General features: G+C 38.4%; 1 protein-coding gene across 1 annotated transcript; it reads left to right on the top strand.

The window, feature by feature from the left end:
- Nucleotides 1-7,402: 7,402 nt before the first annotated feature.
- Nucleotides 7,403-15,210, top strand: LOC144650679 (splicing factor 3A subunit 2-like). The gene is made up of 9 exons (XM_078510401.1): nt 7,403-7,583; nt 9,086-9,157; nt 9,998-10,044; nt 10,586-10,637; nt 11,961-12,018; nt 12,704-12,753; nt 13,256-13,396; nt 14,233-14,301; nt 14,848-15,210. Exons 1-9 carry the CDS (start codon nt 7,458-7,460, stop codon nt 15,004-15,006), a joined length of 774 nt encoding a protein of 257 aa, XP_078366527.1. The 5' UTR covers nt 7,403-7,457; the 3' UTR covers nt 15,007-15,210.
- Nucleotides 15,211-15,974: the final 764 nt, after the last annotated feature.

Genomic DNA, 15,974 nt, shown 5'->3' with positions numbered 1-15,974 from the left:
AAGGAGGTGCAAATGGGGCACTGACAACACCACAACTGGGGAATGGTCCAAGTATCTTTTTGTAAAAAGAAATCTGGGATTCCAAGCAGAAAGCTTCTCAGCATCATGTTACAGGTGGACCCACAGAGCTGGCTGTTTGACTTAAAGACTTTCCCACAAGAAGTGGCAAAAGGACGTGATTTCAAGAACTACCAGTTCAATACCAGATTGCTGCACTGGAGCTTGGAGAGTTTTCAAGCAGGTTAGCTTTTAGACTTAATTTAGCAATTCATTCTAATTTTTTATATAGTTTTTTCCTCATAATCTTGTAACTAATTTTTATTCATACTCCTGTTTTTGGCCCTTTTTATATTTTTTTCTATTGTTACTGTTGATATGTATTCTGGAGGACAAGCAGCAGTGGAGATTTCCTTTCCCTCTGTGAACTACATCTCAAAGTTAGCGATAGTATTTTATTGTTTATTACTTATACTGATTCCCATTGTTTTTATACTACATTTTAATTATTGTCATGTGCTTTTTATGTGCCATGACATGAATAAATTGATTGATTTGATTGATTAATTTTGATTGATTTTAGGGCACAGCCAAATGTTTGCTGGGGGACTTTTAACGGAACAGTCAATTACTGGTGAAGATCAAGAAGGCTTTGAGTAGAAGTTCATCAATGGTTACATAAAGAAATGTGTGTGTTTACAAACAAACCATGTCTAAAAAATGACTTTTTACTTGAGTACAAAGGAGAGTTGATCCCATACGAGAAAGGATGCCACAGAGAAGAGAACTATTCACTAGATGTTGGACTGCATCACACGTCCCGCATTGTTTAAGTTGTGAGGAATAAAAAGTTTTTGAACAGTTTATTTCTGGTATTTTTCACTTACGAGAGGTAGTCATGCTGTTGCGTGATAAGGGCTGAATGACATAGAACAGTCTAGAGGCCAATTAGGACCTGAGGCACACGTCCCTGCAGTGTTAATATTTAAGTTTTTGATAATAAAATGATTTTGAACATTCTTTTTCAGGTCTGGTCACTTCTGGTGAGGGCCCTTTTGTCCACGATTGCTATGGTAACCAATTATGATGAATACCTGTCAAAATGTGGGCCGATATGACTACTAGTACCCAGTGCAACCCAATTGGTAGAGATCAGGTGAAGAAACAAGGAGGGCAGTGGGTAGATATTATGATCAACCGTCCAGCCAGTGTTACGTTCCACAACAAGTTCATGGGTGGAGTTGACAACCTCATGATAAAATCGGTAAAGTGGTGGAAGTACCTGTTCTGGTTCTTTCTTGATGCTGCAATTGTTAACTCATTCAATATTTACAGCGAAAGTCCTGATACTCCCAAACTTAGTCATCTTCATTTTTGCTCAAAACTCAGCAAGGAACTGATCGGCAATCATGTATCACGTAAGCCTGCGGGATGACCATGAGCACAACCTGTCTATGCCGATGTTCTTGATCATATTTACAATCGAATCGTCAAAAAAGGATAAAAAAAAGCTTTACCATGCGAAGCTTGTAAAGCTAAGAACCAGCACCTGAAGTAAGCGAATGGATGTCAAGGTTGCCAAGTAATCCCTTGAAAGAGCAGCTGCTTTGAAGAATGACACACAAACCTAGGCGCTTCTCAGAAGGTAGTTCTCGTTCTAAATCTAGAGCGGCTAAAAGGCTTGAACCGTACAACAAAAGCCTGAAGACTCTTTCATCTGTGCAAAGTGGCGAGGATCGCGTCGCGGATCGGAGTGCTCGTGGCGAATCGAATAGCAATAGTCGTACTCGTTCTTCGCCTCCCAACGCTTCTTCTGATCCACCAGACTGGGCAAAGAAGCTTCTTAGGCAGCAGCAAGCCAACGCCACCAAGTTAAAACCTTGCAGAGTGAAGTGGCGAGTTTCAAGTCACAGAGCAGCCAGAAACCCCACGCAGCAGAGCCTGAATTTCGCTTTGCTGGCAACAAGAAGCAGTACCAGCTGAACAATGAGGTCGTGGAAAAAATTGATGAAGCACTGACAGTGATTGGTGATGAGGAGTGTACCTTAAAGTTAAAGGAACGTTTGGCTTGGCTCCCAGCTGTGTGTGAGAATAATAAGCTTTTAAGCTTCTTTTAGACCTCTTTGCCACTTTAATAATTTATGTTATCTTTAATAATGATTTTGTACTCTAATTTTTTTTGTGGCGAATAAAACTCAAAGAACAACTCTGTGTTCTAGAGATAAGCTGTCTTGCCCCATTTCTGCATTTTGCTTTGCAGATATCTAAGGCAATCGTTTGCTCAAACTAGTTTCAAATCATATACCACTTCATACAAGTTATGTGTTGTTTGCTTCAACACAGCTCAGCATGAAAAATCAAATAAGGGGAAAAGAAAATTGAAAAAAAAAACTACCTGGAGAAGAACTGCAGTGGCAGAACTTCAAGCTCTGAATCTTGCCAGGGGGCAACCTTCATGGCTTGCTTTCATCACATTTGCATTTATTTCAATCTGGAATTGCTTTTTGTGCAAAAGAACTGGGAAGACTTTTGGTGACATTACATGAAGTACCAGAGAACACCGCTGACCGTATCAAAATAGGCGCACGTGCCACGTATGCATCGAAGACTACACGATGTTTGACAGTCATTTGGCGATATTTTTGACTTAATCTATGGATCTAAACATTTCGAGTTGAACCATTTTGCCTTGCAAACTTCAATACAATACAAAGAGCAAAGATAAGAAAACAAATTTATTGTGTGGCTGTTTGTGTGGCTAAGTCGAAACTGAAAAAGGAAGTTGCCCACCCAAAATAACTATGCTCAATTGCAAACCATATCAGAGGTTTTCTTACAGTTTTGGACAGGTAAATAACCTTTAAAACTGATATATTTAGCTGAGATGTACAGTATTGTGAAAAAGTAATGCACCCGAAAAGCGTGAATTTCGTTCTTTGTTCTCACAAAATTTCGCTCGAAAAGTCGCGCAAAAAGTTCGCGTCACTTCGAGCGAAATTTCGCGAGAACAAAGGCCGATATTTCTTCGAAGTTTCCTTACCTCAACGATAATATGCGATAATTCGCAATATTTCGCTTCTCGCTAGAAAAAAATTCGCGTGCAGCTCAACAGTAGTTTGGTAGTTCTCCTTGTGATTGGTACGATCGCTTGCTCATGTTCTTTTCAATTCGATGTAGCGTGATCATAAACTGTTCCAAATTAATTCTAAATAACACCACAACAATCTTGAGTGATAAGAATAATTTATTACTTACCAAAAATTCCAAGTTCATAAAGGCAAACAGTGCGTTCGTAAAAACATTCACGGAAAGATCGCACTGACATGGAAAGCAAAATTCGCTGCAGATGTCACTAATTCTCGCATATTTTTCGACCCTTTGATCTAAATAAAAGACAGGCATTGCAAGGAACCTTTCAATAGACTTTTTCGTCTTCACTTAAGCGTAAAAAGGTCTCAAAGTGTACGATTTCCACATATCAACATTGTAAAATAATTCAGGAATCGTCTTGTGGAATCAATCTTGTGCCCAGGACACTCTGCCATTGTCATAGCAACCGTCTGGCCCCAGATCCTCCGAGTACGTGCCTGTGTTTGTTCGCTCGAAAGTTGAAGTCGATAGGCAGAATATTGTTATAATTTCTGGACTTCTGTACTTTCTTGGACACCAAGAAGAGAAAAGATGAGAAGAATTACTGTATGGCTAACCAATGTATAGATTTAACCGTCGAAAGGAAAGGACTTTACCTGCTAAACAACTGTAACTTGTATAGTTGTTATATGTGCCAGGCGCCATGTTCGATCGACATGCAGTTGTTCTGAGTTGTTTTACGCTATCAGGCTGCACGGAATCAGGCTATTTTTGTTTCATTGTCGGGTACAGGTAAATGGCTTAGTAGCTGTTTGAATTCTAATGCGTTTATTAAATTTTTATGGTCTGGATAAACTTTCCTGTTTTCTCTCCTCCGTGTTCGAATTTAAAAAACAATGCCTAACGCGTTTTAGCCATGTCTCACAACGACACAACAGTTTCGAAAAGAAAACGATCAAGATGAAAGATCTAAATTTCGTTCACGGTAAGTTTTGCTTGAAACACTTATAACTGCCCTGAAATATCGCTATGAAAGTTCAGGATCAAGCGAATTATCGCGTGAGAAGTGCCTGAAAATTCGCGAAAGTGCGCGATAATTCGCGACAAATTACCGCACACAGCGAATTATCCTTCGAAATTTCACATGGTTTTAAACAATAGACGTCACAAAAATACGACGAAAAGCCCCGAAAAGCGCGAATTTCGCCGAATTTCGGGTGCATTACTTTTTCACAATACTGTAAGATCTTTAGCAAGAAGTTATTGTGTACTTTGCTCACCCTGTGCGCGATTTTTTATGAGTTATGTGCACAGTTTTTGATGAATAAAGCGATCCGATGCGATTTTAGGTCGATTGTGCGACTTGTAGTCGCCAATTTGGCGACCAACTTTCAGGATTTGGTCGCCAAAGTGAAAAATTTAGGCGCATTGGGGCCTGTATTAGACGCAATTTGACGCCCTGTACAAATAAAAATGCCTAATTATCATAATTTTAAAATTATTTAACGACGGGACACTTTTAACATAGGCGGGTAATGAATTGTAGTATATCGTCCCTCTGTACTTAACAGTTTTCTTGCCCATGTTATGTTTGGCCTTTGGTCACAGTCTAAAGGAACTGTACGTGTCACAGAATTAGCCAAATTTAGACTTAAGGAAATGACTACGAAATAAAATAAAAATAAATAAATCACTTTCTGTATTTAGCACGGCTGTTCTAATTGAGGACACTGCAAATAATGAAACAAGTTTATAAATCGATCAGAAACTTGTTAAAAATCCCAACTGGCAGGAGGCTGACTAGTTGGCTATATACAAAGCGTTGAGGAGTTGAATTCGGGACAACCGAAGGCAAATTCATATAGTGGCAGGATGGAGGATTCGAACCTGGTAGTAACCTCCGGGTAACATTATTTTTTCCTTTATATACAATATTATACGCGCGGACTTCAATGGGTAACCAGTCATAACGCCCCCAAGATAAAACGCCCCCAAGACATAACGCCCCCTATAAGACATGACGCCCCCTATTGCAATTATATATTCAGAGAAAGATGAGAGAAGAGAATGGTCCGAGGATATAATAAAATCAATAAATGATATGAACTACTGTAGTTTACTGGCCTGTTTGCGTTGCGATTCATCCGTTAATGGCAATGTGTAGTTCCAGAAAATATCCATACCCCCACCACGGAGGGTATTTCACGTAAGACCCCCCACCTCTCTGGAATTTCCGTTTTTGTAAAAAAAATAAACCCCCCACCCTCCGGATCAAAACCCCCCCTTGGGAAAAAGATTTTAAATCTAATCATAGTGATTCGGAGTAATGAAAATGTACTTTGAAGAAAAATACGGAACTAAAAAAAAAAATATCATTTTATAAATTCCTCTGCTAAAAACCGTTAAATGTATCATAAACGGATTTGAGAGTGTTGATATAAAATTCACCGTAGCGTGATAAAACTTGCTGCTGAGAAGAAAATAACAAAAAAAAAAAAATAGCAGAAAAACAAGAAAAGTAATTCGATTCTACATAACTATTTTCATCGCTAATAAACTAAATTTCAAAAAGGACGATTTTCTTATCACGTGAAACAAGCAACGCTTGACACCAGTGCATCAAACACGTGACAAGTTTCGGGGGACTGGTAACAAGTAATGGCGGATGAACGAACATGGAGGATTTCAGTGAAATTATTTGCTTCCAGTGTGCTTTCAGGAAAAAGAAAACCTGTTTTAAAAGTAAAGCGATTGCAATCAAAACCAGGGTGTTTTTGCTATGTAAATTGAGTAGGTGAAAGAAGTGTTGTACTGCATCAATTGAGTCGGAAACAAATTCACTGGCACCCCCTCCTCTTCGATCCTGGCCTTGACCCCCACCCCTCTGGAATTTCCATCCTCCGTGGTGGGGGTATGGATATTTTCTGGAACCACACAATTGTGATTCTTCTGTTTTTGTTGCTCGATCCGTTTCGCTCGATCCATGTGAGCAACGTGTAGTTAGATGAAAAACTATGGAAAGATACTTACCTGTTCACAGTGAGATTTATGGCGATATAGAATTGGTATCTAATATGGCAAACACTTATGGCACAGTGAATACCGATCACAATCCAAACAACCCAACAAAGAACGAAGCAAGGAAAAAAACGTAATGAAAAGAGCAAATAACAAAAATAGGAAAGTATAAGAACCTTGGATCGGTAGAACCCGCTCACTATAAACTCGGTTTTTACGATCGAAAACGGAAAAATTATCTTTCTGCTATCGTTATCATAAAATTACAAATTAAACTTTGCTTTCTTACATTAAAAGGGGTGTCATGTTTTATAGGGGGCGTTATGTCTTAGGATAAGGGGCGTTATGACTCATAGGGGGCGTTTTGTCTCGGGCCAAAACCCTTGCGGGGGCAATAATGTTATGGAAATGTTTCTTCACTGTTTTGATGGCCATTTTTTTACGCCTTATGCGGCTCAAATCCGTGACACAGTCTTTTTAAATTCTAAAAACCCGACTAACTAGAGGAAGTTACAAATTCGATGAAAAGTCTCATACCTTTCACTGTCATTTGAAAAGTTTGTGTTGTGAAGCAATTAGCAGACGGCAACGGGAAATTTTACGTTTTCTTCCAAACGGCAAACTGTGGTTGATAAATTCCTTCATCTGCTTTTCTGGACTCCATCTGCTCACCAGCTATGAAAAATAAAATAAAATATGAAGCTTTTTAATTGACAATACTAGTTTGGATTGAACAAACTGTTTTCCAGAAACAAAAATGTCTTGTTCGATCGAACAAATATGGCGCCAAAAAAATACACAAACATTTAGCATGCGAAACACGTGTGAGTTCAGCTTAGTGCATTTACTTCAAGCCAACTTACCAAAAATACACCGTTAAATTCAACTTTTAAAGCTTCGAGTCACGTCACAGTGGAACAGGGCGCTTGAAAGACGAGGGAAGAGTTATGCATTGAACTAAATTGCTCGAACCATCCGTCCGGACTCGTGAGGAATCCTTCGTTTGCTTCGCATTCGGGCCAGACCAAATAGCCATAGAACTGGACTGGTCTTCAGTCGGATAGCAACTTTTCATCTTACAATGGCATTTCACAGAATTAATGCTACAGAAAAACCGTTTAACAGTCCAGCAAAAGAGCATAACGACAAGTAAAGCCACAACCGGCAGACATCGAAGAACCAAACGAACCGAAACGAACCTCGTTGAAAGCGCCAAAAAACGTGGAAGCGAGGTACAACCCAGAAGTCCTGGGAATGGGTCTCGTTTTCATGATGTTCTTTCCCAGTCTTGCTCTTGGCGTCTCGTCTCGCCGCCATCTTTTTTTTAGTTTTAGCTTTATTTCTTTTTCGACATGGATTTTCAGAACCGTGCTGGAGGAAAAACTGGCTCGGGCGGTGTGGCCTCGTGGTCAGAATCAAACCGTGACCGTCGAGAACGCTTGAGGCAGCTTGCTTTGGAGACGATCGACCTCAACAAGGTGAAAATAATCGATACTTTGTATGTCGTTTGTAAAGCATGCATACGTACGCCGTCTATACGTTGTGAGCTATAGGGAAGAACACGATTCTGGTTTGTAGTGATATAGGAGAGAGGGGAGAACACCTTGGATGCTAACAATAACTACCACAGAGCTTAAAACTATAACCCGAACCTGACGTGATTACTCTTAACTTGAAATTTTGTTTTGAGAACAATTCTCAAATGAAATCAAAGGTTGAGTGTTTATTTTCTTATTTTAAGAAGGCTGTGGATTTAAAACGCATATCATCTTATTTTATGTACGAAAATAAACTCTTATCCTGTGATTTGTTTTAAGAAATTGTTCTTAATACAAGATTTCAGGTTTAAGAGTAATTGTTGATATCTTAGTTTTGAGTCTCTCTATGGGTATTTCCGAAGAAATCGAAGATGCGAAGATCACCGCGGAAAAAACAAAGATCTCAAGACTGAAGCGAACATGTCTAAGATCTAAAATTGACCAAATTGAACACTCGGCTAAAAACTGTCAAAACTTGTGTAAACACAACAGAAAATATCTGTAATTTCTGAATTTTGGCATTTGACCACATTTCACTGTGATTTCCACAATAGTGGTTTACAGACACTGCCGCGAAATCACATGAAGCCATTACAAGTTTTAAACGTTCAAACTGTTTCAATCCATAAAACGAAGATTCACTCAAAAAAAAAGAAGATTTGCAAAAAAACTGTGAAGAAAACGAAGAGCGTGGGTACCCATAGAGAGGCTCAGTTTTGCTAGCTACTTTGATCAAATTCTCAAAAGTTCTAAGGGCCTCTACAGACAAGACATTTAGTTGTGGGCAATTATTCGTTACTGACAACTAAATGAAATCGACAACTAGTTCTGTCCGACACAAGCATTCTGCATATTGGAGTGTTTGTTGTCAATAACCATGTCAGGCCAGTAAGAGCTTTGAAACTAAAGTTACTATGCATGCTCATGACACAGTAGATTTTTTAAAATAGTGACCTCAGGGGTGGCCCCTAGTAAGAAGAAATAAAATAGATTACATAGCTTTTCCTTATCAAAATGTATATTTGCAATGTAGTCTTTGTTTGCCTAGTGTTTGCAAAAATAGAATGAAAAATATCTTATGCCTTTGATTCAGAAAAAATGACAGCTTTTTAAACAAACATTTCCATTGGATTGAGCTAAACATTGGAAGGATAATCTAGCAAATTTTACAGAAGTCGCTTGAAGCTCTATTCAAAGCATTCCTTTAATTAATTCCATAACATCACAATGCCTTGATTGTTGCTTCAGGGAATGGAAAAAGCTGTTTCCTGTTTTGCTCGAGTGTTTCTAGAACTGTGGAAGCAAGTCTTGAAGAAAAGAAAACACATGTGATATAACAATCATTGGACTGGTTATCCCATTTTGGGCTCTCTACTGCATAATAAATACTGTCTACAAGTAAAGTAAAGGGGAAATACTATGTACCTGCTTTTATTTTTCAGGATCCATATTTTATGAAAAATCATCTTGGTTCCTATGAATGCAAGTTGTGCCTTACGCTACACAACAATGAGGTTAGTTCTTACTGACATTGTTTAAAAAATCAAAAGGTCTTCAGTACATTGAACTCCTGGAGCCTTCCTACACTCACTTTTTATGAGACAGTGGTTATTTAAACTTGAGTTTCAATGTAATTCACATTTGGTTTCGCTTAGTGAGTGGCTTTAAAAAAACCAATGCCACTTTCTGTTCAACCTCAAGTAAACTATTTTTTTCCTTATCAGAGTATACACAATCAAAACTGTCTTATAATATAAAATAATTACAGTTGAAGCTCGCGTAAGCGGACACCCTCGGGACGCGGAAAAAGTGTCCGTAACTGGAGCTGGCCGCTTACGAGAATGGTTCTCGTAAGCGGCCACTAGAGGTGTAGGGGAAAGATGGCCGCTTACAGGTGTTGCCAAGCTAACAATAACCGGACGGACGTGGATGACGACAAAACAAACACTATATGGTACTGTAATTACTGTAAAATCATTGTGACGAATGGCGATGTGAAGATGATCTATAAAATCAAGATACAGATTTTGTTTATAGGATTTTCTTTGGGCTGTCCGCCTATGGGAGCTTAAAAACAAAGAAAAAGTCTAAGTCGTAATCTTTGAAAGTGTCTGCAGCCGCTTACGGGAATGTCCGCTTACAGGAATGTAAAAATACAGAATTTGTATGGGAGTTAAAACGGGGGTTTCAGACAAGGCGACTGAAGGTAGAGCTTTCCGCTTACGAGAGTGTCCGTTAAGAGAGCTTCGACTGTATATTATTAATAAAGAATACTGTTGTAGAAATTATTAATTAAATTGATTAAGTATGGTTCACTATTATGGTCGTTAAGATTTATCTCTTATTTTCTACAGGGAAGCTATTTGGCACATACGCAGGGAAAGAAGCATCAATCAAATCTGTAAGCATCATATTTAAGATGATTCTCTTGTCATTCTTGATCTTCAGGGTTTCAGTCAGTCAGCAGACGACTTGCCTGGTCTCTTGCCCATTGGGAAAGTGGGAATGAGAAATTACTTGCCTGACTGGAAAACCTAAGCGTAATAATTTCATTTGAGATGTTTCTCTTGTCATTCTTTAGGGCTTGAAAAAAACTTGAATCCAGCTTGCAATAGCTCTCAATTTTTCCTTGCCTCAGGCTGTTACATGCTTCTTTTAGTTTATTTTCTTCATGATTTGGTGGATAATGACTTTCCCGAGCTCTTGCTCATTGGGCAAGTGAGAATGAAAAGAGTAATGCTTGTTGGAAAGCCAAATTGTCCTGGACAGCTCAGTTTCTTGATCTTATCATGGAAGACAATGTACATGTTTGATTACTGGGAAAGGAATGCTCTTGCAGACATACATGTACATTTAAACTAATGTATTAATTGACATCTTTAAAATGACTGTTCTTGGGTGCTTACCCTTCTAATTGTGTGTGTAAATTTATTGTATAACAGGGCTCGTCGTGCTGCTAAAGAAGCAAAAGAGGCCCCAGCTCAACCAGCACCTGTGAGTACTTTGTATATAATTCAGTACCATCAATTCCCCTGCCAACCTAGGTAACACTTTGCCTGAGATATTTATTTTATAATATAAACTGCAGTGGTACATGAATAGCTAATGGTAGCAAATTGATAAAAATGGTATCACACATGTGTGGATAAAAATGATATCCACACATGTGTGATATCATTTTTGACCAATTAGCTCGTAGAGTTTGCCATGTTTCAATGCTCAATGAGCCAAAGTTTATCAATATTAAGTTGAAACATCTTCCTGGAAATTTTTCGGAAAAGTTTGGAAAATGTTCGGAAACATTCGTACGACCTTCGGGCAACATTTTGAAAATCTTCGGAAATCTTCGGAAAATGGTCAGAAATCTTCGGAAATTTGTCAAAAACATCATAATTAGTAGGTTTATATAATAAATAGAATAATACATGGTTGCTTGGATATACGAAATTTGTCTTCTCGTGTTCAAAACCGATATCTCACTCGTGAGCTATCGATTTGAACCATTGAAGAAAAATTTCATATCTCCGCGCAACCATGTATTATCCTCTATTTATTATATAAACATCAGTGAAATACCAGGAAATCTTTCGCGCGAAAAAATCATATCTTCACACGTGAAAATAACATATTATTTTCACATGTGAAGATATCGATTTCGAAACATTTTCTGACAAGTTTGCCCTGTTTCAATGCTGAATGAGCCAAAGTAAATCGATATTAAGTCGAAACATCTTCGGATCTTCCTCGGCAATCTTCGGCCAAATTTTCGGAAAAGTTCGGAAAATGTTCGGAAACATTCGTACGATCTTCGGACAACATTTTGCAGATCTTCGGAAATCTTCGGAAAATGGTCGGCAATCTTCGGAAAATCGTAAAAAAAAAACATCGTAATTAGTAGGTTTATATAATAAACAGAATATTACATGGTTGCTCGGAGATATGAAATTTATCTTCTCGTGTTCAAATCGATATCCCACTCGTTCGCTGCACTCACTCGTGAGATATCGATTTGAACACTCGAAGATAAATTTCATATCTCCGCGCAACCATGTAATATCCTCTATATCTCTGAATTAACAGCAGAGGGGCCATAATTTGTGTTCAGCAGAGTTACTGCTTTGTGATGTGCCCATATACATGAATATGCATCAATGCATCTTGAGGTCAACAAGCCACCTTGACAGCTTTATTGTACTTGTGTGTGTGACATTTTCACCAAGTCTGATAGCCCAAGGTTGGGAAAGTAAAAAAAAAGTTACAAATGTGGAACATCTTTACATTTCATCCCGGATTAAAGTTAACCTTCACTCTTTGCAGGAAAAACCAAGGGTATCTGTTAAAAAGTTTGTCAAAATAGGACGTCCAGGTTATAAAGGTAGAGTACAAAACCTCGTCTTTTTTTGACAATCTGTTGTTCCCTAAAATATCCCTGCATCCCCTTTCGTAAATTCCAGTTTTGCTTCATACATTCCTTGCCTCGGTCAGTCATCAACAACAGTTTTTTTTTTTTCAGGACTTCCCTCACACGGACGATCACACTTATTGTACATTTTGACAGAATTGTACAGAATTGCTGTAGTTTGATTTTCCCTTTGTACAATTTGGTATTTTCCTTTGTTCTAGTGTTTGGTAATATATGATAATGAATATAAAACAAAGGAAAATAACAGATTATACCAAGGGTAAAATTGAACCACAACAACATGTACACATTGGTATCCATAGGCAGGGCTGCAAATAACAGTCGGTCATCAGAAATTGGCGGACCTAAATTTGCTCATGTCCGACAAAATCCCAAGATCGGACATGATATCTGGAGAAAACATTTTTGATCATAAAGCATTCTACTGCAACAAAGAATAAAATTCAACCTTTTGTTTTTGGTGATGTCCGACCAAACTTTTGTTTTGTCCGACCAAGATGGTGTCTTAGTAGGACATATGTCCTTTCAAGTGAAAAAAAAATATTTGCAGCCCTGCATAGGGGCTTTCAATATTGATAGTGTACCAGTACATTCTGAATTTTTTTTCTTACAAGTCCATTCGTATTATTGCATGTAGTTACAAAACAGAGGGACCCAGACACAGGGCAGCACAGTCTACTCTTTCAGGTAAGAATTGTGAAGTCGTTATATTATATGGCTGGCTAACAAGCTTGGTCAATGACTTAAATCCTAGCTCTCCTCTGGGAGAATAGGGCCAGGCTTGGTTAATACCCAATACATATTGTCACAGTGAAGTTGCTAAGAGCCAGCTGCCAGCTAATTTCACCGGCTGAAAGAGAACTTAAATCCAGTTTAAATTTCACATCAAAACAAAGACTTAGGTAAACTTTTAGAGCTGCCAAGGCCAGAAAAGCCAGCTGGACATGTTTATGAGCTGGCTTAATGTTTTCTTAGCTACATCCCTAATTGTCATGTTTTCTATCAAAACAAACTACTGTACCGGCGTACACGTGAAAAGGAAATGAAAAAGTGCCTTCAGTTGTCCTGTGTAACTTTTGCATCCATGGCAGAATATTGTCTTGACTGTACAGGTAATTTTTAGTCTGCAATATTATGTTGTTCTTTTCTGTAATTCTGACCAAACTGTCGATTCATTTGATTTCTACAGGTGGATTACCCTGAGATAGCAGAAGGCATTGCACCAAGACATCGATTCATGTCAGCTTATGAACAGCGTATTGAACCTCCTGATAAGTCATGGCAATACCTCTTGTTTGCTGCAGAACCTTATGAAACAATAGCATTTAAGGTATGTAAATGGTTATGCTGCTTATGGCCAAGCATATCCCCCCACAACCCACTCTTCTGGCTTTAATATTATAGTAGAATCCTGATTTCTCAAACCTCCAGGGGAAACAAAAAATGCTTTGGGAAATCGGGGGGTAAAATTACAGAGAAGTACTATCCAAGGGAAACGGAAATTGATTGGATTCTACGGTATGTGGTGTTTGAAAGAATTGAAAAAGATGTTGCAAATGGTCACATGCTGGCTGGCAAAGAATGTGCATGCCTCCAAGATGAAGTTTCGGGATGTCGCAGAGCTTTTAGCAAAATGCAGTTTTTGTACCTTGTGACTGTCCGCTGTGAAAGACTCAAGCTTTTAACCCTTCCCTTACTGGCCCTGCCCAAAAAACAAACTGCTTGTGTTTCCTAAGCGTCTCAGAAAAATAATTTGAACACTATACACAAAAACAGGGCAGTGCAGGAAATTTGAGAAGGTTTTATCCAAGGCAGTACAGGGTGGTGTAGTAGACTTCTAAATTTTAAACATTTACCAAGTGCAGAAAAACATTTCGGCATAACCTGAGCAGCATAGCACACTCTCTGAGAAGTTCACTACATGTGGGTGTTTGTTCTTTGCTGTCCATAAATTCATGCTAGGTGATACATGTATCTTGTTTGTTTGCTGCAGTGGTGGCTCATAATTCTTGTCATAGCAACAAATTTGCATCTTTGAACACCCAAACTTTTTTGTAAGAGAAAATATTTAAAATTATGCAAAAAGGAATTTTGAATTTGGCTGAACAGAATTTTGAACTAAAGGAAGGGGTAAAGGAGATTAATCCTTGTCTTTTGCTGGCGTAGATTCCAAGTCGGGAAATTGACAAAGATGAAGGAAGGCTTTGGACTGAGTGGAATAAAGACACAAAACAGGTCAGTTCTCTATGCATTAATAACACAAATTTATGCCTCATCTTTTCCCATCATCTTATTTTGCAAAAATTGCAACACAAAGTGATCGGTAAGTACAATAAAATCAAGCCTGAAATGGCTTGAAATAACTGCGGACCAAAATATTGGTAGCAACAAATGCATGTACAATCTGTGACCTTTCACGCAAAAACGTACACTAACGACTTTCTGTTTACAACCCGTGTGAAAGCCATTCGAAAAAATTTGCACTCGTTCAAACGACTTCGGTCAACTGTTTAGTAAAAACATCCACTCGTTCGAACGACTTGGTCGCCCGTTCAGTAAAATATATTGTTGGGTCACTTTTCCTGGGCCTCATCCTTCAGTGTTTACTCAACATTAAGAAGGAAGGGTGCGGATAAAAATAATGTAATCTCACCTTGATCCACATGTCCCAACCAATTGTGACGATAATTGTACAAATGAGTGACCTACATGTAGGAAGAATGTCATTTTTGAAAACAGTTTGTTTAACAGAAAGTAACATCCATATCCACTCTTTTGCAGTTTTTTCTCCAGTTTCATTTCCGGTTGACACCTGCTCAAATACAGCAGCAACAGCAGAAGAGAGGCGGTAATCAGCCAGGTGCCCCACCAGGTCTAGCACCTCCTCCGCCAAGGAACATTCCATCTGCAAATCCTCTCAATCCTTTTGCTCAGCGCTGATAACTTCATGATCTACACACTGTTATAATTATTTTTTTAAATAAATGAACAGTTTCTATTAGGAATGTTATATTTAGTTGTTTTTTTTTTTTACACCATGCATGCCTTTTTATTTAAGTCGAACAGCCATGTAGAAAACCTTCAGTCAGTGTACATGTATGCATTATTTCTGGAATAAAAATGTAATCCATTCTGCCTTAAAAATGTAGTTTCATTTTGTCATTGTGGTTTTGCAGGTAGCCCAAGCTTGTTATATGAGTATCTGTTGTACGCTGTTGCACAACACTTTAAATATACCGAAAGGGAAAAAAAAAAAAGGGAGAAAAGTTCGGGCCGAGTTACAGGGTTCAACTAGGATTTGTATGGGGAGAGAGTACTAGAAAGGTTGTATTACAAAAATTTAAAATATCATTGATTTTTAAAAAAAAGGAATCTAAGCATGCTTCAGGCTTGGTCTTTATGTTTCTTGTGAGCTTTTGCGGGCAGATTTATAGCTATTTAGGTGGTTGTTAGTTCCCTTTGCTGTCCTACATATAGGGGGCAAGGCAAAGCAACTGAAAATTACCTAAATTGCAGCAAATCGGCTCAAAACTCTACCATAAAAAATGAATCTGCGGGGTTGGGAGTCTCCCTAGTAATGTCGGTTTTGATGTGATGTTCACACAGTCAACCTCCCCAGGGGAGGATACTCCTATCAGGGCTCGTATGGGTCCTAGAAAACCTGGAATTTTATGTACCGTATTTACTTGAACAAGCGCTTATTAAATTTTTCGCCCCTCAAGTGTGGCGCTTATTTAAAATTTTGATTGTCAATATTCATCTCTTGCTGAAACAAAAGTGGCGCTAGCTGTCCTGGCAGTTTGTGGCATTCACAACATTAACAGAATTACGTATTGTGATAATGTTGAATAGAAAACTAATGGGCAAGCACAAAAACAATCACTTTGAACTGCAAAACATCGCTCGTG

The sequence above is a fragment of the Oculina patagonica genome, chromosome 4 (assembly GCF_052425735.1).
Source record: "Oculina patagonica isolate OP01 chromosome 4, crgOcupat, whole genome shotgun sequence".
NCBI lineage: Eukaryota > Metazoa > Cnidaria > Anthozoa > Scleractinia > Oculinidae > Oculina > Oculina patagonica.
Note: the sequence above shows the minus strand (reverse complement) of the source record. Positions and strands in the feature narration are given on the sequence as shown.

Coding starts and splice junctions, on each gene's coding strand:
- LOC144650679 (XM_078510401.1), top strand. CDS start 7,458: ATGGATTTTCAGAACCGTGCTGGAGGAAAAACTGGCTCGGGCGGTGTG. Junction 12,019..12,703: donor AGGACGTCCAGGTTATAAAG/GTAGAGTACAAA, acceptor TATTGCATGTAG/TTACAAAACAGAGGGACCCA. Junction 14,302..14,847: donor GGAATAAAGACACAAAACAG/GTCAGTTCTCTA, acceptor ACTCTTTTGCAG/TTTTTTCTCCAGTTTCATTT.